At 31.1% G+C, this 25,106-nt stretch overlaps 1 protein-coding gene across 1 annotated transcript in view; it reads right to left on the minus strand.

The window, feature by feature from the left end:
• The window catches only part of LOC129226344 (MPN domain-containing protein-like), a 48,939-nt gene that overhangs the window by 8,155 nt on the left and 15,678 nt on the right, over positions 1-25,106 (minus strand). The window contains exons 5-13 of the mRNA XM_054860945.1: positions 18,658-18,679; positions 17,448-17,460; positions 12,981-13,006; positions 12,696-12,789; positions 10,634-10,730; positions 10,450-10,522; positions 6,549-6,625; positions 4,456-4,627; positions 1,871-1,941 (exon numbers count right to left, since the gene is read on the minus strand). Coding sequence (XP_054716920.1) covers positions 1,871-1,941; positions 4,456-4,627; positions 6,549-6,625; positions 10,450-10,522; positions 10,634-10,730; positions 12,696-12,789; positions 12,981-13,006; positions 17,448-17,460; positions 18,658-18,679 — 645 coding nt within the window. The remainder of the gene's footprint in view (positions 1-1,870; positions 1,942-4,455; positions 4,628-6,548; positions 6,626-10,449; positions 10,523-10,633; positions 10,731-12,695; positions 12,790-12,980; positions 13,007-17,447; positions 17,461-18,657; positions 18,680-25,106) is intronic.

Here is a 25,106-nt window from a genome sequence, read left to right on the forward strand (position 1 = left end):
ATTGGTGTAAAAAGGCAGAAAAATAGAATTATTTTATTTTATATAAGAGTTAAGGATTTGAACTTTGTAAATTGTAGGATTTCAATAAAAGTTAAAATCATTAACCATATCTAAATTTTAATGTGAGTTGAAAGGCATTAAAGTTACATTGGTTCTGTAAGAGCAGGACAACTTGTATTTTGCTTCCAAAACATTAAAAATTTTAAATTCTACGATAAAGGAAAATACCATTAAAAAATATTTTCCTCCATTTTGAAGACGATTGCTGAACGCTCTGAAAACAAAAACTTCAAGTTCAGCAAAGGATGCAAAAAGATCGCACATTTCAATACATATAGGTTGTAAATGAAACAGGAAGAGAGAAATTCTCAAAAGTATTTTTCCCTGCCGTTTTGGATTATAAGGCAAAATTTAACGATCAAAAATAGCGAGCTAAGAGATGAAATTAAAAATACAGATTACCGAGATGAATACGAAAAAAAAGGGAGAGACAAAAGCAATCAACTTGGAGGATATCACTAAAAGATCAGTTCTTTCATGCTTTGTCTCAAATGTAAATGTTGAAAACCTTCTTTCAACTGCAGTCTTATTATGACAAAGAATTAAGCATTTTACATACACTACCATAGATAGAAAATGAATTGCAGGAAAAAATTAGACACTTAACCAAATTAGGAAAAAAGAAAAAAACACAAAAAAGCAGAGAATTTAGGATTAAAAAAAAACTCATGCGTGATATTGATATTGCTTTTGAAAAACTTATGAATGATAATAATTTGGATGTTTTTTCATTAGACAAAAAAAAATATATATATATATACATACAGTTAAACCTGTGTAAGTTGACCACCTGCAGTGCACTACTTTAGTGGTCAACTTAAACAGGTGGTCAACTTACAGAGGTTGATTTATATGATAAGGACTAATTCCGTGCCTGAAAAAAGCGGTCAACATAGACAGGTGGTCAACTTACAAGGGTGGTTAACTTCACAAGTTTTACTGTATTTCTGCATCAACAGGGTTTCCAACTGTTTTGCATTTTGCAAAGTTGCTTCTCAAAAATAGCAAAACTCTGCAGCTCAGCAAAAAAGTTGTTTTGCTTCACATTTCCTGGCCGAGTGTTTTCAAGCATGTCAAAGTGTTTAAAGCTGTTTTTATCTTTATGCTAGTGCTTAAAATGATCATCAAAGCTTAAAAACAAGTTTAGATAAGTGGTTTTAGTTTTTTTAATGAATTTTATGCAAAATACCGAGTTGCTCCGCAAAATTTCAAAATGCTCCCCAAAATCATCACAGATGCTCCTCAAACTATTTCTCTAAAGTTGGCAACCCCGCATCAATAACATACATGCAAGTTTATCTGCTTTGAAATAAAATTATACTTTTAGGATTGAGAAAATTGCTCTGCATAAGGTTCAAAAAACTTTGCGCTCAACTGCAAATCATTAAAGTATTTTAAGAAGGGAAATACTTATGAAAAGTACTCTATTTGATGCGGAAGGGGGGGGGGGAACATGTGAAAGCAATAAATACATATTCTGCAAAAAGTTGCATAAGTAATGAGGCTTTGAATCTTGATAAATACATTAATGAAACAAAAAAACTTAAGAAGTCTCTTCATCAGTGCAAAAATTGTAGCACAAAGTTCATTTGATTATTTTCCATTATACTTCAGAAAAAGTGTTGCAGTCAACATGTAAAATAAATTGTACAGAATTTGATGAGACTGGTGCAACATTTTAACAGAGTGAACAAATGCTGTTTGCAATTGTTGCTAAAATATAAGCAACTAAACAAAAATGATCGAGCATCAAATTATCAATTTTAATGCATATATTTTAATACACCATTCTAATAAATTAAAAACTTACTTCAGGTGGAGGCATAACCCAGTAAGCAAGATAGTCAGCTTCCATAGAAGGCTTTTGAGGATCATAAGGTGCTGCAAGATACAAATGAAAATAATAATTAACAACTTCTACAAATAAAGTAAGACAAAACAACATTAGAAGAAGCACAAATTTGCAAACTAACAACAAACTTCTAATGTTGTTTTGTCTTACTTTACTGTTCAGCACAAAGGTATTTATTTATCTAACTTCTACAAATGCTCTGTTTTAATGTTGCTAAAATATAAAGGGGAAAAATGGGCTCTGATAGTACATTTTTAAAATTAGGTATGATTTAAAAGTAGTTCATTATCAATAAGAATAAACTATAGTAGGGGGCAAACTTAAATTTAGCAGTGTATGACACGCTTTGACTAGTAAGGTTCTGACACACGAAATAGTTCCTCAGCAAATAATTAACAACAGTTTTGAAAGCTTCATTTCCATTTAAAAAAAAAAAAAAAAAATCCCAGAAAACCCAAGTTATAAATATTTAAATGGAAAAAGGGGCTCCTTGAAACACTGAAACACGTGTAATCTGTAATCTGTGTATTTGTGCTAAACAATGTTGGATATTTCCTGTTATTCCTAAGCACAAAAGTATTTATTTATTGCTTAATCCTATGTTGTGTTTTTAAAAAACAATAACATGACATAAAGCTTAATTTTATGTCATGTTACCTTCTGACAAGTAAGATTCTATGTTCGCTTAGTGAAAATTATATTAAATACTTATGCTTGTATTATTTTTTACATCCAATTTGTATTTATAGTAAAGCTGTATAGCCCATTCATATTTGATTTCATTATTTGATTTATTTTACTTAGTAATAAAAATGGTGGTTTGTTTTACTTAAGACATTGAATTACATATTTTGTAACTAAGTAAAACAAATGTTTGGGTTTCACAATAAATACGAGGTTGACGGCAAATAGGTATCGTATTATTTTCACTACACCTCATCAATGTGTAACAGATATAAAGGTCTGCAGATCTTTTAATGGTCTAAGAATAATCCCAAAATCTTGAAATATATTTTCAAGTCTATCTACAAACATCATTCCTTTATTAGGAACTAGTGGTACCCGCATGGCTTTGTCGCAGTAGAAAAGTGAAAGGTCATCAGGTTTGCCTGTATATTTACAAATAATGGATGACGAATCTCGCCAATTTGCTATATGCATTTGCTTGCCCATGTTATGGTTCCACGTTATGATAATTTCCTAATTTACTCATCCATGTGGTGATAATTTGCTCGGTAAAATTTTTAAAAAAATAGAATGGAAAAAAAACAAAATCGAATTTTCGAAAAATCGCTTCGAGGTGCAAAGCCTCATGCTACAAACTAATTTTGTACCAAATTTCATGAAAATTGGTTGAACAGTCTAGGTGCTATGCACATCACAGAGATCCTGACAGACAGAGATCAAGGCATCCAGACAGAGAGACTTTCAGTTTTATTATTAGTATAAAAATAACATGATTCTAAAGCTTACGCTTAGTCGAAAATCAAGCAGAATGTTAAGGTCAATGTTGGTCTACATTTTCAAAGAACAGAGGGAATCCTTTTGCAAAAGGCACTACTTTCTTATGTTATTGGTGTAAAAATCTCGAGTACACACATAGATTTTAGAAGTAGCCAATAATCATTGTTCACATAAGACACAAATATATGATGCTGAGAGAAACTAAAATGCATCAATAATTTGAACAATAGATTACACAAAATGCATCAAAGTTAATAAAAAGTCATTTTATTCAAGTACAAGTAGCAAAGTGTGATAGCCATACCAGACTATATTCAGGCAGGTATGATTAATTAAATTCCACAGTGTTTTAAATACATGTCATCACACTAAATATTTAAAATATATAATGTTTTGTTTTTGCATAAGCCTTAAACCAGGGGCTACAATCATAAAACTAATAAATATGTGCCTTATGGATCATTTATTTGAAAAATAATATCCATATTTTGGAAAATATGATGCTTAATTAAACAAAACCAAGGATGGAAAATTACTTATTTCATACTGATGTTTTGTTTGTGTCCTTTTTGAGTTTACTTTGTTGATTTCTACAGTAGCTTTCTCAGAGACAACTAAGTACTATGAGAACAAAATATGCACCTTACACAAAATACTATTTTAAATGTTCAATATATTTTTATGTCATTTATGTCAATCTTATTCATTATAAAATATAACTTTTTTTAATGCTAGTTAATATTACAATTAAAAAAAAAGATTTCCAAAATTTTGGTACCATCATTGTGTTTTAATACTTACTTCCTGAATAAAATAGTTTTTGTCTCGTCATTGAAACAGGGGGGTCTCGATGTTAGGTCCATAAGGGCGCCTCAATGAACTCTCTCTCTCTCTCTCTCTCTCTCAAAAAAAAAAAAAAATATATATATATATATATCTTTTTTGGCGAATTTGGGGACTAAGGTCATTTGATAAAATGAAAATTTCCTCCTTCCCAAAAATTTATGAACAGAAGTTCTTTGAAGGAATATACCTATAGTTAAAGCTGAAAAACAGAAATTAAAAAAAAAAAAACTTACAGCAAATGAGACCAAGACAAGGTGTATAAGAAGAATCACTATCACCCTTCATTGTGATTTGATACTCCATTTGGCTGTCTACATCTTTTATTGTGGGTTGGGCAGGGAATGTAGGATGACTGTGGTACCACCCAACGACAGAAAGATGACGCCTTTCTAGTGACCTACGAATCTAATTGATAAAAAAGACATATTTAATAACGAGCAGAGTTAGGGATTTTTTTAAAGCCACGAAAATACGATTTGAAATGTCTTATATGAGTGAAACATATATAACCAGTGAAGAACAAAATGAAATAACTTTCTACAGGGTATCGGCTACATTCTGAGTTTTGAAATCCATGACTTTCCCTGACTTCTGCTCGTAACTTTCCATGACTGACAGGATGCAATTTTTCAAAAAAAAAAAAAAAAAAAAAACCCTAGTTTTTCCCAAGAATATCTAAGTGTTTTATGAAAATTAAATTGCAACTATCTGATCTATGCTTTGGATATGTTTCTAAAAAAGCAATTAAAGCGAAATGTCACTAGCTCAGCTACTATTATAAGTAAAAAACAATTGATGTATCAATGACTAGTGATACACATGAAATAATTAGTTTTAACTTAATTATTTCGCTACCAAAAACATACATTTATAAATCTAAAATTCCTGGAAATATTTTTTGGATTTCAATAAATCATGCAAAATTTTATATTAGGTAAAAATTTACATGTAACCAATTTATTATTTTTTCTCGAAGCATTCTGATATGATACACAATTTTTTTTTATCAATAAAAATACTTAAAAAAAAAAGTTTTAATTGCAAAATGATTTTTTAAAATAAAAGAAGCTTAAAACATGCAGTAATGATGATGTAAAATTACTCGTGAACAGGGAAACATTTAGGTTCGATTTTTAATTCTATTTTTATTCTGTTGAATTTTTTAAAGTAAATGTTTTTTTCTATAAACAAATAATAAATCTAAAACTTTTTTTAAGCAAATAGTTTTCTAAAAAAATCTGTGACTAGCAATAATTTAGTTTACAGTTTAGTTTACTAAAATTAAGTTTACAGTAAATAATATAATCAGAAAAAAGAAAAAAATTAAAGTAGTTAATAATTAACTTGGCAGACATTATTAGATATATTACTGCCAAAGTTTTAGGATTGGTTACAAATATTGTAAAATTTCCGAATTTGTAACATTTTTGAACTTCAAAAAAATTTTATCATTGAAAACTCCCTCATTTCTGTATTTTATCAATGTCCTAAACGTCCTCAATTAATTCTTTACACCAATTTTATTCTCTAAAATCTTCATTAACTTAAGGCACTGCTGAAAATTAATGACATTTTTTATAAGTCTCTTGAATCAACACGGATGCAAATGACTTAAAACCTTCTAGTCTAATGAGAGTGGCAAAATTAGAAGTCTACAATTCCTTAACTATACAATTAAATATATAAGGAGGGTTAAAAATGATGCTAAACACATAATTATAACTGTCCAAATGTTAGAATCACATAATAAAGAAAAATGAGCGAATATTTCAAAATCTACAATTTGATAAATATGCACGTTCTTGAACTCAAAATCCATGGCCAATCGTCAGTTTCCATGACTTTCGAGCATTTTTTTGCTTAAAATCATGGTTTTCCATGACCATTTTCGATCATAGTTGAAATCCACATTTTTCTATGACTTTTCCCGACTTTCCAGGTGCACAGACACCCCATTCTAAATAATAAAGGAAAGAATATTGTATTTTGATATTTAAATTTCAACTACATTTCCCCCCCACTTACCACAACGTTCAAATTTTATTTAAAATACAATACACAGAAATATGCTCACAGATGCATTAAAAATATCTCTGGATATAAGAATACCCTCCAACTGCTCAACACAAAATATGTCCCATGCCAATTCATCAGTCTTAATTCATTTTATACAAACGCTGTCAATTTGAAAATATTCATAATAATTTTACAACAATCTCTTCTTTGGAGGCTATTTGTGCGTAATTATTTCATTTTAAAGTTCTCTCGAAGCACCTAAAGTACGCAATTCAAGTTCACAAAACAAATAACAATTAGAGCTATTTACTTCATCTTCTACTCGAGCAGCACTGTCTTTATCCCCCAGACCGGACCTACAAGGAAAAGCTTGTAGGACAGCCAAATCTGAAAATAAAAAATGGTAGCATTAATAAAATTCAAATATAAGCTAAAATGAAATTAACCCTCACTTTTGAAGAAAGCAAACAATATAAAACTGATCGAAGTACATAACTTTTTAAGCAACTTTCACTTTAAATATAAAAAGATAATTTTTGACATAAAAAATCTATTTTATCACAGCAAAACCCCATCACAAAAAATACCAATACAATGACATATCTGTTTCAACGGAATAAAATTCCGGTTCCATTTTAACTTCCTTTGCATTGTTTGAATTTCATTGGAACAAAATTCTGGCAACATTTAACAAAATTTGTGGTTCTATGAAGTCTGTTGTATGATATTTCATTGTGTAGTTATTACTATTAGTTCGTTAAGTAGAATAGTTAAAAGAAAAATACTCTTTTTTAAATCTAACACTTATTTTTAACCCTACACGCTGTAGTGTATGAACAGAACTGCTTTTTTCTACATTACAATGACATTCCTCTCATTTTACTGCTGCTATTTTTTTTATTGGTTATACTGCAGAGCATGTATTTGAAAAGTAATTCACACAATTATTTTTCATGAATGCAAATGTGTCAGAATCTGCACAATTGATTGGTGCCTAATTTTTTTCCATGTTGGCATTAATGTGCATAATTTTTGAATTTTTCAAAAAATTCCTTTGAAATAGCTAAATTAAAAAAAAAATGTGACAAAGAGCCTTTCCCAAGAAAGCTTGTTCCAAGAAATCTGCTTTTAAGTTTAGGATCTATATTTGCTTTATATTTCCTAGTAGGCGTTAATGTTAAAAATCTTTCGACTGTTCATTTTGAATGTCGGTTTTTGAACATGGTCTTTGTCAAGAGCGTTTTCAAACACAGCTTGTTTGAAGCAAATCTGCCTTCAAGTACAGGATCTGCATTTGTCTTAAATTTCTCCTTAGGCACTAAAGTTTAATTTTTTAAACAGTTCAAAATTGAGCAAAAAACTGTTCAAGTCAAAAAATGAACTAGGAGATTGAGGTATCTCTGCTCAGATGTTTTAAACAGAAAAAAGTTTGTTGGAATTGGACTATTTCTTCAAAACTATTAGGGGGGACAGATAGACAAATTTTGCCCATCTCGAGACCCTACTACAAAATTTTTAATTTTTTGATAGTTATTTATTTAATAGACAATTTATTTTTGACTTATTTTTATTCTGTGCAATATTTTTATGATGCATTAAGTCACCTTTTATGTCTTTATTTATTTTTCAAAACATTTACAGAAAAGTAGGCTAAAAAGAAAATCTTGCGGGATGCAAATTTTGATTAATGCAGATTTTGATGAAGAGGAGACAAAAGCCAACACAAATGCTGAATGTTTTTTTGGTGATTAAAATACAATAATTCAATACAATATTAAAATTACAGCCATGATATTCAGAAAAGATAAGCATAATTTAAAATTGGTGCACTAGACTCCCCTCCATATTGTCAGTCATGATTTTTAAGCAGATTTGGATCAACCCTGATAATAGCCAGAAAGCCTTTTGAAATAAGGATTGTCACAAAAACACCAAAAGCTTTCCTGCTAATTGTCTTAAGTTCTTCTCTAAGCCCTATGTTTCAGCGCTTTTCTCAATCGATCAGATTTTATTTAGACCTATCACAGTGAAGGTAACAAGTGAAGTTGTGGTAAGGGGCCATTCATTAATTGCGTAAGGATGATTTTGGCCATTTTTGACCACCCGTCCCCACATGTAAGATTTTTCAAACCCCTCCCCCCTTTTCTTACGTAAGATTCCATTTCGTTTTTCAAAATAATAAAACAACGAATCTTACCTCAGTGAAATTGAAATTAAATTCACTATTATTAAACTAAACCTTTTTTGTGAAAAGAAATATTTACTAAAAACTTGGAATCTAGACTGAATTGTTTTTTCAACATTGTTTCGCACATGATGCGATACTAAATAAAAATAAAATATGCCACACATAGTGCAATTCTTTAATTATATTTTACACTATTCATTCTTTGCAAAACACATAAGAAACAGCTCATCCTAATATGTTTTAACCTTCCAGTCACAAATGAAATTTTATCCCTGTCAAACTACTTGACCGCGCGATTTCGAATGTAAAATATCAGCTTGGAAAATATTACGTAAGAACGGGTTTGAACCCCCCTCCTCTCGAAGTAAGGGTATGTAGAGATGTTTCCAACCCCCCTCCCCCTCGGGACCCTTACGTAATTAATGAATGACTCCTAACAATGCTCTAGCAGCTTAATTGCGGAGTAGCTGAAGTGCAGGAAAGTATTCTATTCTATGGAAATGGTCTTGTGTGGAAAAGTTTTTTTTTTTTTTTTTTTTTTTTTTTTTTTTTTTACAAGTGATACATTATATATGAGGAATTTATTTTTTCATAAATATATTTTTAAAATATCATTTCTCAAATTACAATATGTTTTTCCTGATAAAATAATTAGATTTTCCCAGAAATGAAAATTTTACTCAAAAAAATTACCAGAAAAAAAAACGGAATTTTGTAAAAATACGGAAAAATGACATGTTTGTTGCTTTTCAAAAATAACGTCTTTGAGGTGTCCACCATACCTCTCAGTGCACTCCATCTCCCTGAACATTGCATGTTATCTTTTGCAATATTTCTACAAGAATTTGTTGAATTTCTTCCTGAATTCAACACAAAATTCAGGAATTGAAACATCAAATTCAGGAAGAAATTGAATGAATTCCTGGAGAGATGCTACAACAGGTAACAGGTGATGTTACCAGAAAATTTACCAAACAGAGGGAAGATTATTACAGGATGCTTTTGAAGAGTAAGAGTTTGAACACTGAATACATTTATGTTTACTGAGTGTTATGTGTTTTAAGTAAATAAAGCTTATTTTTCACTTTTGGTTAAGTTTTTAAAACTGCCCAATTCACTGCTGAATCCTGTATATTGTTATACATAAATCACTAGACTAATGAATGCAGAGATATAAAGCTGTTAGAGATTTGCATAAAATATGTTAGATGATGATTGCTTGAACCTCGTCACAGAAAAAAGTAACAAAAACAATTTTTCAAAACCAAGTATTTATGCAATAAAATCAAACACGAATCCTGTACATTGCAATAAATAAGTCACTAGACCTTTGAATGCAGATATAAAGCTGTTAGAGAATTGCATAAAATATGTTAGAAGCTGATTGCTTGAACCCCATCCCAGGAAAAAGTACCAAAAACAATTTTTAAAAACCAAGTATTTGTGCAATAAAATCAAACATGAATGCAAATATAAAGCTGTTTGAGAATTGCATAAAATATGTTAGAAGCTGATTGCTTGATCCCCACCAAGAAAAAAGTACCAAAAACAATTTTTAAAAATCAAGTATTTGTACAATAAAATCAAACACGAATCTTGTATATTGCTATAAATAAATCACTAGACCTTTGAATGCAGATATAAAGCTGTTAGAGAATTGCATTAAATATGTTAGAAGCTGATTGCTTGAATCCCATCACCAGAAAAAAGTACCAAAAACAATTTTTAAAAACCAAGTATTTGTGCAATAAAATCAAACACAAATCCTGTATATTGCTATAAATAAAAAATCACTAGACTTTTTAAAAGCAGAAATTAAAAGCTGTTCAAGAATTGCATAAAATATGTCAGAAGCTGATTGCTTGAACCCTGTCACAGAAAAAATAACAAAAACATATTTTCCAAACTGAGTATTTTTGCAATAAAATATAATCAAAACATTTTTGTTATGCTTCGGAAAATAAGTAGAAAAAGCAGACACATAAATTGTTTAACTCTGGTTATAAATTATTAAATAACTTACTGTGTGAGGCAATGTCCCAGTTACCACCTAAATATCCAACAACTTCATTTTTTACTATGTGGCAATGAAAGTCCTGCATAATAAAAATTTAAGATTAAAAAAATTGCAATTAACAAGCAACAAAATTTAATGAACATGTTATGTCTATTTTATTGCATAATATTGATAGATGTTGATTACGTACCACAAGTAATAAGCAGTTGGTGGCAATAGTGACAGTAAATGGTTGTATCCTATCTAAACCACTAAATGGAGTACACTTTACAAGTGTGTTAAGGTCACTGGAAAAAAATTTCAAGATTATTTATTTTTTAATAAATTGTTGCTTGAAGCAGTTATCATGGAAAAATTCTAGTCATGCAATACAGAGAAAAAGCATTTGGGATACAGAAAAATAAATTCAAGTTGAAGTCGATATTTAGCTTGAATTTGAGTGCATGAGTAACATTTGAAATTAAAGTTGAAAATCATGGTTGTAAAAAAGAATTCCCAACAATTTTAATTTAGAAAAAACTAAATTCCTTAATTTTTTATTCCCTTTCATTCTGCTTCAATAGTTTTAGGTACAAAAACTTTTTTACTCTTTTAACCTTTTTATGGTAAACTCAAATATGAGAAGCCAAGGTTAATCAAAATTCACAAACACAACTGATTTTATAAAACATGATTTCATCACAAAAAATATGAAAAATAATCATATTTAGCCATTGTAACTTGACTACATGCATAATATTAACAGTCAGTGATAATTATAGTAATATAATTTGCTCAAATTTCTATCCTTATCTTTAATTGCTCCCTGAAATGCAAACTTAAAAGTTCAGAGGCAAATAGTACACTTTAAAATGTGTGAAAAACAATTAATATAAAATCAAAGTGTTCAGGGCAGGATCTTGAGTGAGCAAGTCAGGGCTTGCCTTTATCAGTAACTTTTGGGGGAAGGGGGACAGCAAATTCACACTATTACAACATTTTGTTACTTTTTCAAGGAATGAATTAGAGACATACCGAGTACTCGGTAACTACTCGGAACTCGGTCTACTCTGCCAATTTACCGAGTACTTGGTACTTGGCCAAATTTTGATCAGATACTCGGCCAATACCGAGTAGTTGTAAAAAATCTAATATTGTTCAAGACAGATTTAACAATTAATAAAAAAGTGCAAGCATATATATAACACACTGCAATCATTTACAATTCAAATTTACAAGTTAAATTTAAATTTTGAGAATAATGAAGTTTGTTTTGCTTCAATTGAGTAAATCTTTATTTAAATGTCACCCAAGTTAATAAAACCTATTTATTAAAAATGGGACGCAAAAGTTTAGTATAGAAAATATGAAATTTTTATATTATAAAACGGATTTTTGTTAAACAAAAATTATTTATAAGGAATATAAAAATACCTTTGCTTAAAAAATAAAAGCAAATAATACAACATTAAAAGCACAAATGTGCAGGAACACTGCAGACACGTGTTTTGGAGTTGCAAAGAATGCCTTTTTCAATACACAAAATGTGAGCTTATGGATGGGAAAGACATCCGACAAAAGTCAAATATTTTTGTGGGATGTCGTTATATTCATTGGCTCACACTTTATGCACTGAAAAAGATATTCCTAGTTTTATTTGCTTTTAAAAATTATTTATGTTTGGTGAACTGGAACTACAATAGATTGATACAATTTGTTTTAATTCCAACTTGACTAATCATACCTGTTATTTATTTGCTTATTTTTAATTTTAAAAATAATTTTTTTGTAAAATTTTTGACACAAGCAAAATTTTTTAAATAATGCATAATTAAATCTCAGATAGAATTTTGTTTTAAAAACTATTATATGGATATGGAGGTCAATACTACTATTCCAATGAGTTCAAAATTCATCACGTGTTTGTCGGTGGTTCTTCTTAAAATATAATTGGTACTCAGCACTCGGTAATTGGCTGAGTAGGGACAGGCCGAGTACTTGGTACTCGACCAAAGTGCTACTCGGTACGTCTCTAGAATGAATTAATCCCGGCTCATTATAAAAGCTAATGGCTAAATTTGGGAATAAAATTCTGATAGTCCAAGTTCAAAGTAGCAAAGAACAACTTACACTCATACAAATTCTGGTACATAATTTGTACACATCATTTGAGGGAAAAAATACATATAAAAGAATACTACTGAGTCTTTGCAAACATTTTTCACTGAACAATAATGAAAATTTTAATAGAGCTAGAAAAAGCAATACTCAACTGAGCAAAGGATCTGTTGCCCAAAACTGAATGTGGAACAATAATTCTTTTTTGTGGAGTAGGTCTAGGTCTGGGAATCATGTTTTGCATTTTGTCTAGAGATCAGAGGGAAAAAGAAACTTATACAAAGACAAATATTTTTTCTGCATGAAACATAAAACATATGAGGAACATTTTAACTAAGAAAGAAGAGTGAATACAGAATGAAAATATCAAACACATGAGTAGACAGACAAAAATCTTAGAAATAAAAATTAATAATAAGGAATTCAAGTTTTGTACTTACCCAAATCCCACTTTTTTGATGTTATACTGAAAAGAAAAATACATAAATAAATAAATATAAATAATTCATATAAATAAAAGATTTCAATAATATCTTAACACAAATGCAAAAATGTCAATTATATGAACATAAAATGTAATGAAGAAGAAAAGTAAAGAGGACGGGAAGAATACAGTGACATTGAGAAAGGCTGATTTTTAAACTAATTGGCATATTTTTCCAATTTTAATAATTGTGTACTGAGACCATTCAAAGTGGACTATTGTAGCCTTTTTACAAAAGAAGAAGATAGCTTCTGAAAGGGTTAGATAATATACTGTCAGTTTTTAAGTGAAAGAAACTAAAATGTTGGAAATAAAATATTTAATTTTTACTTTTAAGGTATGATGAAATAATGTTTACTAAATGTGTTAATGCTACATCTTTTAAAATTATTTTAAGGTTTTCTTGTTTTTAAATATAATGAGGAGATAAGTTTCAACACCAGCAATAATATTTCACTATATAACATTTTGAAACATTGGATTGCACACTTGATGCATTTCATGAAAGCTGAAAATGTTTTAGAAATTTTTAATTCAATTATGAATTTACAAAATAAGTAGAATGATAGAATTTTCTAAATTTTTAATTCCTTTAAACATAATGAATAATATTGTACTTTCATCTCTTTCAAAACTCAAATGTTCATTTTGGGAAAACTCAATATTAACTGGAACACTGTTGTGACATTTTCCATAATGGAATCTTCTAAAAAATCTTTTTGAACTTCACTTTTTATCCCCATGATTAATATATCCAATGCAATCATTGCAGCTTATATATGAGGCATCCAGAGCTAGCAAGTGAATTAATCCCATCTTAAATTGTTACTCTTTAGCTCTGAACATAGTAGATTTTGGCAGCAAAATGTTAATGTGACGTGCAGGGCTGTGGATTAAGTCTACTTTAGCTCTGAATGCCTCATTCATATGTATGAGCCTATCAATTACAAGTTTTTTTTTTAAGTATAATTATATCTTCTCAACACAGATCAAACATATTGGCATAGTTATTCTGTTGCTTAAAAGCATATTTTTCAGAAAAATATCTGCATCAAAACAGCTTTAGGGGCTGTCCATAAATGTAATTTTTTTAACCATAATATTCGATATCCCACAATTTCTCAAAGTGTCACACTTCCCCTTATTCTCCCCCCCCCCACATTTCATGCTACAAAACATTAACATATCACACAAATGCCTGATGTCAGACTTCTTGTTAAAGCCCCACCTCCCTCCTGTTACAAACTCAATAACAGTGGTGGCGATTTAGAGGGTGGGAGGTACCCCCTCCCACTTTTTATGGTTCATTTATTTATTTTGCTTTCTAAAAAAGCAGCCAAAACTGGAAATTATAAAGAAAAAAAGCAGAAATGTCAAAATTTTCAGGCCTTAATTATTTGTTTTACTTTGTATATCTGTTTATGAAACATTATGTAGCACAAGCAGTAACTTTTAGTTTATGTATTCATTGTTTAGATATTAATAAATCTATTGTTTTACTTAAAACAAGTTATACTTATATACGATATCATTATTACGATACGATACGATATCATTAAATTATCGTCCTATAGCCAGGGCTAAGGCAGAAATACATGAAATACACCGCCAGCCGAGTCACTCCAGTTTCGTGATTATTAGCACTCATCAGCTCGGCACAGGAAGTGACTGAGCTGGAGGTGGAAACCCTCTTAAGGAAGCCAAGAAAGCCAAACAAACTGGTAAACAGGTAAACTGGTAACAATATTAGCTACCAGTTTGTTTGGCACTCTTGGCTTCCTTAAGAGCTTTTCCACCTCCAGCTCAGTCACTTCCTAAGCTGAGCTGATGAGTGCTAATAAGCCCGAAACTGCAGTCCTCGGCTGGAGTGAGAGTGGCAGTGTATTTCATGTAAGCCATACTTGCTTAATGAAATTATTACCAAGTGTTTGTGACATCTCAAAATACTTTGGGGTAGATAATGTTTGTCTAATTCACGTACAAGTGTTTCTTCACGGAAAGTTATTGTGTAAATAACTCATCAAAATCTTAAGAAAATCGCGAGTTAAGATGTTAGATTTACATCAATCACCACTTATATGCTCTTGAAACCAGCATTAGCTAAATCAGTCACAATTTCCACCTCTGCTTAATATTACATTTCCTTCTCTCTCAATGCCTGACAACATTAACCCCTAACAAGAATTCTGAGAATGATACATCCCTACATTAAATGCAATTTTTAAGATGAAAAATATTTCTTCTTTACTAATAGTAAAGCTGAAAGTCTCTCTGTCTGGATCTCTGTCTGTCAGGATCTCGGTGAGGTGCATAGCGCCTAGACCATTCGGCCAATTTTCATGAAATTTGGCACAGAATTAGTTTGTAGCATGAGGGTGTGCACTTCGAAGCAATTTTTCAAAAATAAGATTTTGTCCTTTTTCTATTCCAATTTTAAGAACATTTTCCCGAGCAAAATTATCATAAGATGGACGAGTAAATTACCAAGTTATCATAATGTGGAACCATAACATGGACAAGCCAATTGGCAAGAAATTCATCATACATTTTTTACAAATATTCAGGCGAAACAAAAGACCTTTTAATTTTCTACTACGGGCAAAGCTGTGCGTTTGCCACTAGTTATAGATAAAGCAGGAAACTAGCTTTAACCAGTTCAGGACCAGCGGAAAAAGGAAGAAGTGCTTTCCCAGGTCTGGGCGCTCTGCATGCGTACGTACCTACAGGGCCAGCCGGAGATTTCATTAATTAGGCCTAATATTATTTAAAAATTCATAAAAAACCATCCCTGCAATTAAAAAGGCTGAAATTTATAGTTTGCAGTCGCTAATCGTTTCTGAATGTATTACGGAATGATTTTCTTGATATTATAAAAAATAATAATTGAGACTTTTAACGAAAATGTATTTATCAATAAAATAAACATTTTTGTACATTTGTAAATATTAAAAGCAATAAATTTGCATAAAAGTATTCAAAATACCGATTAAATGTTAAGTATAAAAGGAAGGAAATATATAATACATACAAAAGTGAGAAATACATCATACTCGTTGCTACTTAATATTTTTGAAGCTTTAATGTCCGCACTTGCCCTTATCTTGCGTTTAAATTCCCTGTATAGCAGCCCTATCCTCAGATCCATTGCTTCTAATATTCGAAAATAACTCCTTCATTTCCATATTAGATTTGTTCATCAATTTAGACATTTTTCCCTCGGGTAAAAATTGTATTATTTCATCCATGGTGATCAAAATAAAACTAATTTTAAACACACAAAATGCGATCTAGCAAAATTCAAGACCGAAATTTTTACTTCCTATCTCAAGCAATAAACATTCACTATTTTGCTTTCTCTTCCACTAAATTATAAACAAACACATATCAAGCAAAATCCATAAATTACAGCTCTCTACATGACTGTTCCAGCTGAAAGACGTTAAAACACGAACTTTTGTTTTTAGGCCAACCCCCTTTGGCCTTTTTTTGCCGTAATATTCGTATATGCTCTGCTGATATTTTCTGTCATTTTCTCTTTGATTAATTGTCATTCTTGCTCTGTTTTAACTGTTTTCTTGAGCTGCTGTTTTTTCCATAAAATACAACCCAAGAAAATTTCAAATATGCGTTAAAAAATTAAGTTAATTGCTGAAATTTTTTTTAAAAATGTTATGCAATGACATTTAAAAAACTAAATTATTTCAAAATAACATTTCATTTATTTCTTATTGAACTAACGTTTGAAAGATGCAGTGTTTGTTTCAAGTGATTACGTTCATCAAAATCAATTTGTTACGTTCGTCATGCTGATAACTAACTTCAAATAATTTAATAACAATTTAACATTTTAAATGCATTCTACGTAGCTCTTGAGAACAGAAAAAAGCATTTTTTTTCCTTATAGTCTATAAAAAGTGTGGAAGTGAATATACCACGTTTTGTGATGAGCGTAACAGGCTGTTTAACCCGGAATTCATTTTAGACTCACTGAGAAAAAATTAAAATTTAATGACAGAAATTAAGGAAACTCAAATTTCAAAAAATAAGCAATAACTGAAAAAAAAAAAAAAAACATCAAATGCATGTTTAAAAAATTACAGGTCGCGTTTCTTGAATGCTTTACAGTTAAAATTTACATGTTGCTGTTGAAGATTTTCAAGCAGTAATTATTCTATGCACAGCTTTCATCTTGAAAAAACTTTTACCGGATTCGAAAATTCAGAATGTTATCTCTAAAATGATGCATAACATATTAATATTGATTGAGTTTGAAATTTTGGCCCACAGGTTAACATTTCCGTGGACTGACCACGTCATAAATTGATTATTTGATTAGGTTCCAATATTTTTACCATATCTGTTCAATATGACAAACGTTCATTTATTGAAAAATTTTACTAAATGTGTATAACAATTTACTCACTTTTTTTTGTCATCTTCTGCATGATCAGTATGACATTGAACTTTTATTATTTACTTCCACTTGTGCTTGGAGATTGCTACAAAATTAATAAAATTAACAACAGGGAAAAAAAGTTCTATCATAAACAAATTTTACTTTTAACTTATGAGTTAAAAAATTTCTAGACCTAATTTTAAAGGATCAAAGACAATATCAGTGGTGCTCAATGCAGCATTTTGTTTAATTATTTTCTATGGGCACCCATATTGGGGGGCAAGGGGGGGGGGGCTCAAGCTCCCCCCTTAGAAATTAGAACTTCCTTGCTTTAAGTACTTCTTTCTTTTTAAAAATGTAAAAACATTTCTTTTTCAGTCATTAATGAATGAGTTAGTAAAAATTTCAAATTTTAATAACTCTAATCCCTCCTGAAATTGGTTTCCAGGGGAAAATACCCAGCTAAACCACATGGAAAATATCTGAGCCTCCCCTTACAATTCTGCATATGGATGCCCTTGTTAGTTTCTTTATCTGTATTATATCTTTTAACAATCAAGTGATAGCACATATTAACATAACAAGCAACTACATTAGTAGGATGTGATTAAATTAGCAGTAGTGCTGTTGAGAAAATTTTGCAAAAAAAAAAAAAAAAAAAATACAGGTATTTGCAATAATAATAATAAACACCAAATAATATTTGAAGGAAATAACAATTTAATTGCTTAATAAAAGGGGAAAAATAAATCATTATAAATCAACCATCAACATCACACCAAAACGAAATAGGTACACTTGAACCTTCGAGTTTTTTTTTTGCATGATTTTTTTTTTTGCGCTATATGGAAATTTTTATCAAATTGAGATATTATTGACAAGGGTGAGGTAGTACCTTTCAGAGACAAAAGTTATTTTGAACCAGTTTACCTCAAGAATGTGTGATGTCAAACTATGAAGGATAATGGATATACGTGCTGAAAAGTTTTTCATGTGGAAAATAAGAATATACGAGGCAGTGAGAAGCAAAGGGATGTAAGTGGACATTTTCAAGTTAGGAATAAATGCATTCAAAGATAACATCCTAGCTAGGCTTTCATTGATTTTTTTTTTCTAAACCATGCTGTACAGTCACACCTACCAGGGCTACTAGTACCATCTCTTTCCCCAAGACAGAGAAGAGGTTCACCTACAATTCATATTGGTTATATCCAAATTTTTTTATTTTGCCACTTACATCCTGAAAACTGGAATTGTGCCTATAATTTGAAAAAAAAAAGTCCAAACCGAGAAAGATATATATATATTATATATATATATATATATATATATATATATATATATATATATACACTGGCTATCATAAATTAAGGAAAAATCACAAAAATAGTGATAACCCTCTCAAAAAAAAAAAAAAAAAAAAAGGCCAAACGCTGAAAAATTTGAATGTGTTGCCAAGTAAGCAATGCTCCATAAATGTGCAATATGCAAATTAGTGGCGCTGAAATCGGAGTACGTCATTTGTGAGAAGCACAAAAAATCCATGTTTGAGAGCAAGCCTATAAACTTTGCTGTGATACTGCCATAAGAAATCCGAGATAGTCTTTTTGTAACAATGACTTCCAGGCATCATTTGCCAGCAGAACTACGATGGAGAGCCTTTGGGAGACCAGAGGCAGTGCAAAGTCAAACAGAAGAAGCCAAATGGCTAAATAACAGTCCTGTTATGGTTCATAGACTTTGGAGACAATTTCAAACCACAAATTTGCATCCAGGAGGTCAACTGAGGACAGCCAACGGCTACAACGAGCGCAGATGACCGATTTTTGAGGTTATTTACACGCTGGAGTATAGTTGCTACTCCAACTCATCTCAGATCTTCCCTTGTTGCAGCCACCAGAGGGTTGTTGTCAACTTCAACTGTACTTAGAAGGCTTTACAAAAGCGGTCTGTGTGCAAAGCAACCAGCCATTTGTATGCCACTCACACCTCGCCATAGAACGGACCGTTTAAAATGTGCACGACATGTCCACTGGACGTCTGATTAATGCAGGACTTTTCTCTTAATGGATGAGTTTTGATTCAGTCTATAAAGCGATAGTAGGCGTTATTTGATATGGAGAGAACCTGGAAACCGGTATTATCCGTCAAACATCCGCAAAAGAGATGGATACAAAAGAAACAGTGCCTGTGTTTGGGTTGGCATCTCTTTAGGTGGATGCACATACTTCCATGTCTTTCCAAGGGGAACCGTGAATGCTCAGGTTTATAGAGATGATGTCCTTGATGCTTATGTGTGCCCATATGCTGGGGAAGAAGGTGATGCTTTCCTGTTACAGGACGATATTGCAAGACCACACAGAGCTCGCATTGTAGATGATTACCTTCAACAGGCTACACTTCTCCGCATGGAGTGGCCAGCTCGATCCAGGGTTGATTGTGACTCCATAAAAAAATACCTGAACTTTTTTTTCCCAAGAAGAAAAAGTGTTTTGAAGGGCATATATATACACATTACGTGTATGCACACATTATTTATATGCATAATTATTTGTTGGGGCTAAAACTCGAAGTTTTAATTGGACTTAATACATCCATGTGCATGGAAGGAATGAAATTCTTTTAATTTTTCTCATTTCTTAAAATTTTTCAAAGAATGCTTTATTTCCCTCCACTGTATCTGAATCCTTAACCATTAATTACATTCATTTACTAAAAGTGCATAAAGATTTCAGAATTAAATAAGTTTGAGGCAAAAGGGGCAGCATGCATTATGATCACTGTGCAATAGAGCTAGGCAATATGCGAATTTTAATACCACGATATATCACTCTCCAAATATCGATATTTTCATTACATATAGGTCGTTAAATTTCAACATTTTATGGGGGGGGGGGGACTGCAAAGACTATTACATAAGCATCTGCAACAGAGAAAAGCCATAGACCATCTTGGTGTATAGCTACAGCAAGGATTTTCATGTGTTTGTGTCAGGGGGGGGGGGGGTGATTATGAGGCAGATTATACCACAGAAACTTTTGGAGAAATTCATTTAGAAGAATTTAAGTCTTTATTAGTGGGTGGCAATTCTTGAGGGAAAAGGGGGCTTGGTAAAATTGAGGGGTGCCATCGCAGTCGGGGGGGGGGGAATGGGCACCCCTAATTACATCATTTGCATATTAAGATATGCAACAGAGAAACGCTATTAGTCATCTTGAAAAGAAAATATTAAGGGAGAAAATATCAAGTAACCCTCCTTCCTCATCTTGTCTCGCCTTTATTCCGTCTCCCACCCCAGCTGTTCTTCGATAATTACCATAGAGCTTGCAAAACAAGACGGTAGCTTACGCTTTATACCTATATGTATCGTTTCGGCGTTTCATTAAACATCAACCAAAATTTTACAAAAGTGAGTTTTTTTGAAAATATAGGAGTTCTGGTATTTTCAAAGATGAAGATACCGGATAATCAAGATGAAAATACCGGAACGAAATTACCCATGTCGATCCTCGGACTTGAATCATATCAAGCATGTTCGGGATGCTTTAGAGAGACATGTAGCTGCTCTCAACCTGCCCCCTCAGACCCTTGCCACGCTTGATACTGCTTGGCAAGAGCAATGGCTCCCGCTTCCTATGGAACTGATAGACCGCATAATTGACAGCATCACACATTGCAGTATGTGCTGTATTGCTTCTAGAGGGGATCATATTACATATTTAAGGTACTTTTCCAATAGCAACCTGACACATTTGATTAATTCATTTTAGGGATAAGTTAATTTCTATACTTCCATAATTGTCTGATAATTTTTTTTATGTTATTTTATATCTTACTCTGCGTTGCATATTGTGGGTAAGTTTCATAAAATTCCACAAGCAACTTTGAGTAATTGTCATTTTTGTGATTTTTCCTTAATTTATGATAACCAGTGCATATAAAAATGCATTACATATTACAGTGAAATCCCAGTATAACAAATACCAATACAATGAAATATCCATTTCAAGAAAACAAAATTTCAATCTGAATTTAATTTTCGTACATTGTTTGAATTCCATTTCAACCAAATTCCCGATACAGCAAACAAAATTTGTTGTCCCCTGAAATTCATTAAAACGAGATTTCACTGTACATACATATATACTTTACTGCATGAAAGCCTGAAAGCTGTTAAATGTCGACATTAGTCGATAAATATCAAAATCCACATACCAAAGACACTGGCGAATGACTGAATATTTTGGGTGAATCATCAGTGACATTCTGATTTTGGTATTTCACAGTAACATACATACATGCAGCACGGGCGTCGTTGGCACGGGGGACAGGGGGGACACTTCCCCCTCATTATTTTGAACTCCTCAAAAGTCCCCCTCAATATTTGAGAATAATAAATGCGCATACAAAAAATTCCTGTTTTACTCATTTGTGACAAAAAAAAAGAAAAAAAAAGGATTTTGGGCCAAAATAGAGCTACTGATCTACCACGTAAACGAACAGAAAATGACACCCCATGTCCAGCAAAAACTTCCTTATCTATAACATTTGAGGAACCATCTGAAAGTCAGTTGATTCCCACCCTGCTCGCTGACCGTGTAACTTGCCTGTTTTGCCCTCTACTTCTTCTTTTTCTTATTTCCTGTATCTTATTACTCCTCACCTCCAACTAACAAAACTCATTAAAACGACGATCCATCCCATTCAAATCCCTCCATCATCTTTCTGACCACTCGGACGGGGGTGATAAATCTTAGTTGGGGTTCGCTGTTCGCTTCGTGTTTCCTTCCCATGCTTACACGGTCTTAGAAGAAAATGTTTTCTCAGAATTGAGATCAAGGTCGAATGTGTCCCCTGCAAAAAGTTTATGTTATCTTCTGTCCAAACGCAGCTGTGTGAACAGCAAACTTCGGACCAAAAAATTCTGTAATTCGAATAAACCATCATTTTAAATTTCTCCAAAACTTAAAGGGCCATTTAAATTTTTTTATGGTGTGTACTGCTCTCTTTTTTTCGTTGAAAAAGGCATAACGAGGTTCTCTCAAAAATATTTGAAGACACCCTCTTTAGAAAAATACCTCTCAAATTTCTTTTCCCTTTAGGGGGGACCTCGGCTCTTTAAGCTCCATCGACACTTCAGTTCAAATTGGTATGGGATATTTTTTTTCTTATGTTTTCTCTTAGCCTAAACATAAGCCTTTGTCGAAAAAGCGAATATTATAAGAAAATTTTCGGTATTTCGTTTTTATTTTTCATAGTTTTCATCAACTTGCTATGAGCTAAGGTAATAGAAGAACATTTCAGACGAAAATAATGATATTGAGCTATTGATAGTATAAACTTTCGACTACAACATGAAATTGAAAGTATTTTACTATTTATTGACAGTTCACAACATAAAACATGCTATCCATATTTTTCTAATACATTACATTACTTCTAAGATATATGACAACTGAAGAGATGATTCTGGATTCTCTCTCTCGACCATAGAAGAAATATCTTAATTTCGTTCTTTGATTATCTTTTGGCTTGCAACAATAGTGACCAAAAATACACTAAAAATTAATAATTTAAGTTCTTAAAATTCAAAACTTTTCTTGTTTCTTGTACTAAATATTTTCAAAATTTCATTGTTATAAACATCAGTAATATTTGCATTAAAATGAATGCGTACATTACTGAAGGGAGACGTTACTGGTATAAATACTGAAAACTCGAAGTTTGGTTGAAATTCGTAGTTAATGGTAAATTTGAAATGGTTTACAAATCGGAAAGTTTTTTTTTTCTCTGTAGTAAAAACCGCCCTACAAAGAAGGGATAGAATGAAGCATCCGGCCTGGTTGAATCATGAGGTGTGACTCGGTCGCTTCGGTCAATAATAATTTATGTTGAGAATATTCATTTTTACAATTATAACTTTATAAATTATTGTCTTTTTAGTTATACACAACTAAACCGTACAACAAAATCTAGTGGAAAATTATATATTTTTAAAAAGTTTGTGTGCTGAACCCTTGGAACCAGAAACTGCAATAGAATTGATAATTTATTCTATTTAACTTGAAAGTTCCCAAGAAATAAATAAGTTACATTAAATTATATTTAGTTAATAATTATATGAACAACTTTAGTTGCTTCAAATGAAGTGCAGTCAAAATATTGCATTCTTAAAAAAAAAAAAAACGTACAAGTTTTCAAAATCTACCGGGACAGATGTCGCCGCAATAAGAACCCTTAAGGAATTTCTTTTAAAATTATATTTTATTGTTTTGTTATTAGTATAAAATTTCAGATTTATTTATTTATATATATTGATGTAGCGGTAAAACTTACTCAATTCCCAGTCTATGATCAAGATTATTAATAATAATCTAGGATTATAAAATATCCAGAGAATTATAAAAACGTAAATAAAAGCTAAATTTTAAACTTTTAGTTTTTATAAACCTAAATATGAGAAGAATGCTCTTTCCTTGCGCATAATTTTCATCTAAAATCTAAATATTTCCTCTATAAATAATTAAATTCATTTACAAAACGAACATTGATATAAGGCTTTAAAAGAATAGTGAAAGATATAAAGTTTTGATTTAATTTGTTACTTTAAAGGAAAAGGTGTTTTATGGTGTATTATAGGTCAATGTGTGAATTCACGTACATTGTTAATTATACTATTATTTCTTTGAAAGTTGAAATAGTACGGCTTATTTTGCCATTATCCTTCTAGAAATGAATAAATTTGTTCTTCCTTGTCTTTCTAAGATAGAAACTGATTTAAAAGAATACATTTTTCTATTCATGTTATTTTTACTGTTTAAAAATAAATGCGAAACGAAAAAAGTAAGTTAAAGAAGGAAATAAAAAATATTATAATAGTCAAAATATATCAAAAATAATAACTCCGCTGCTATAAATTAACACTGAAGTTACTGATATTTTTACATCACTATTATCTTGATACATTTACGATCAGTTATATCATATGGATATTCAATTTTGTGTTCCATGTTCAGTCGACTCTCGGAATTTCTTTGCATTTTGGGCAATGCCTAGGGTATTTTGTACTACAAAATACCAAGGGAAGGAGGTCCGTTATCTAGTAATTTTTTTTTTTTTTTCGAAATTTAAAACTGCTGCTTATGAAATAAGTCGAGCTATTCTCCCTTGAAAATAAAAAGTGAAAATATTATTTTATTGCTTTATTTACTAGTATTTTTTCTTAATGCGCTCAACTATTTTATCCATAGGGGAAAAGATTTCACCTGTTTGTTTGCTTCGCTTTTAACGGGATAGATTTATATTTAGAGACTAACTTTTTATTTTCAGTTATCTTATTGAAACATTAAAACGCTTATTTGAGACGGTTTTTGACCGTATTTTAGCCTTTTGAACGTCAACGTTCTCGAACGGGAACATAAATAAAAAAAAAAACTTTAGAATAAGTTTCGTTTGTGAGTATTTTCAAAAAATTACTTTTATCAACAAAAGTAGATTTAATCTTTTAAAAGAAAAACTCTTTCATTAATGCTGTTCCTACAAAACATACAAAAAACCAGTTTTTATCGATTTTCAGAGTTAAAACTTTTTAAGCTTAATGCTGCTAAAATTTCACAGACAATATGTATAGAAATCATGTTGATGAACAAACACGACCGATAAAAATGAGCTATCCATAAATTCTCT

This window comes from Uloborus diversus, chromosome 7, assembly GCF_026930045.1.
Source record: "Uloborus diversus isolate 005 chromosome 7, Udiv.v.3.1, whole genome shotgun sequence".
NCBI classification, from domain to species: Eukaryota; Metazoa; Arthropoda; class Arachnida; order Araneae; family Uloboridae; genus Uloborus; species Uloborus diversus.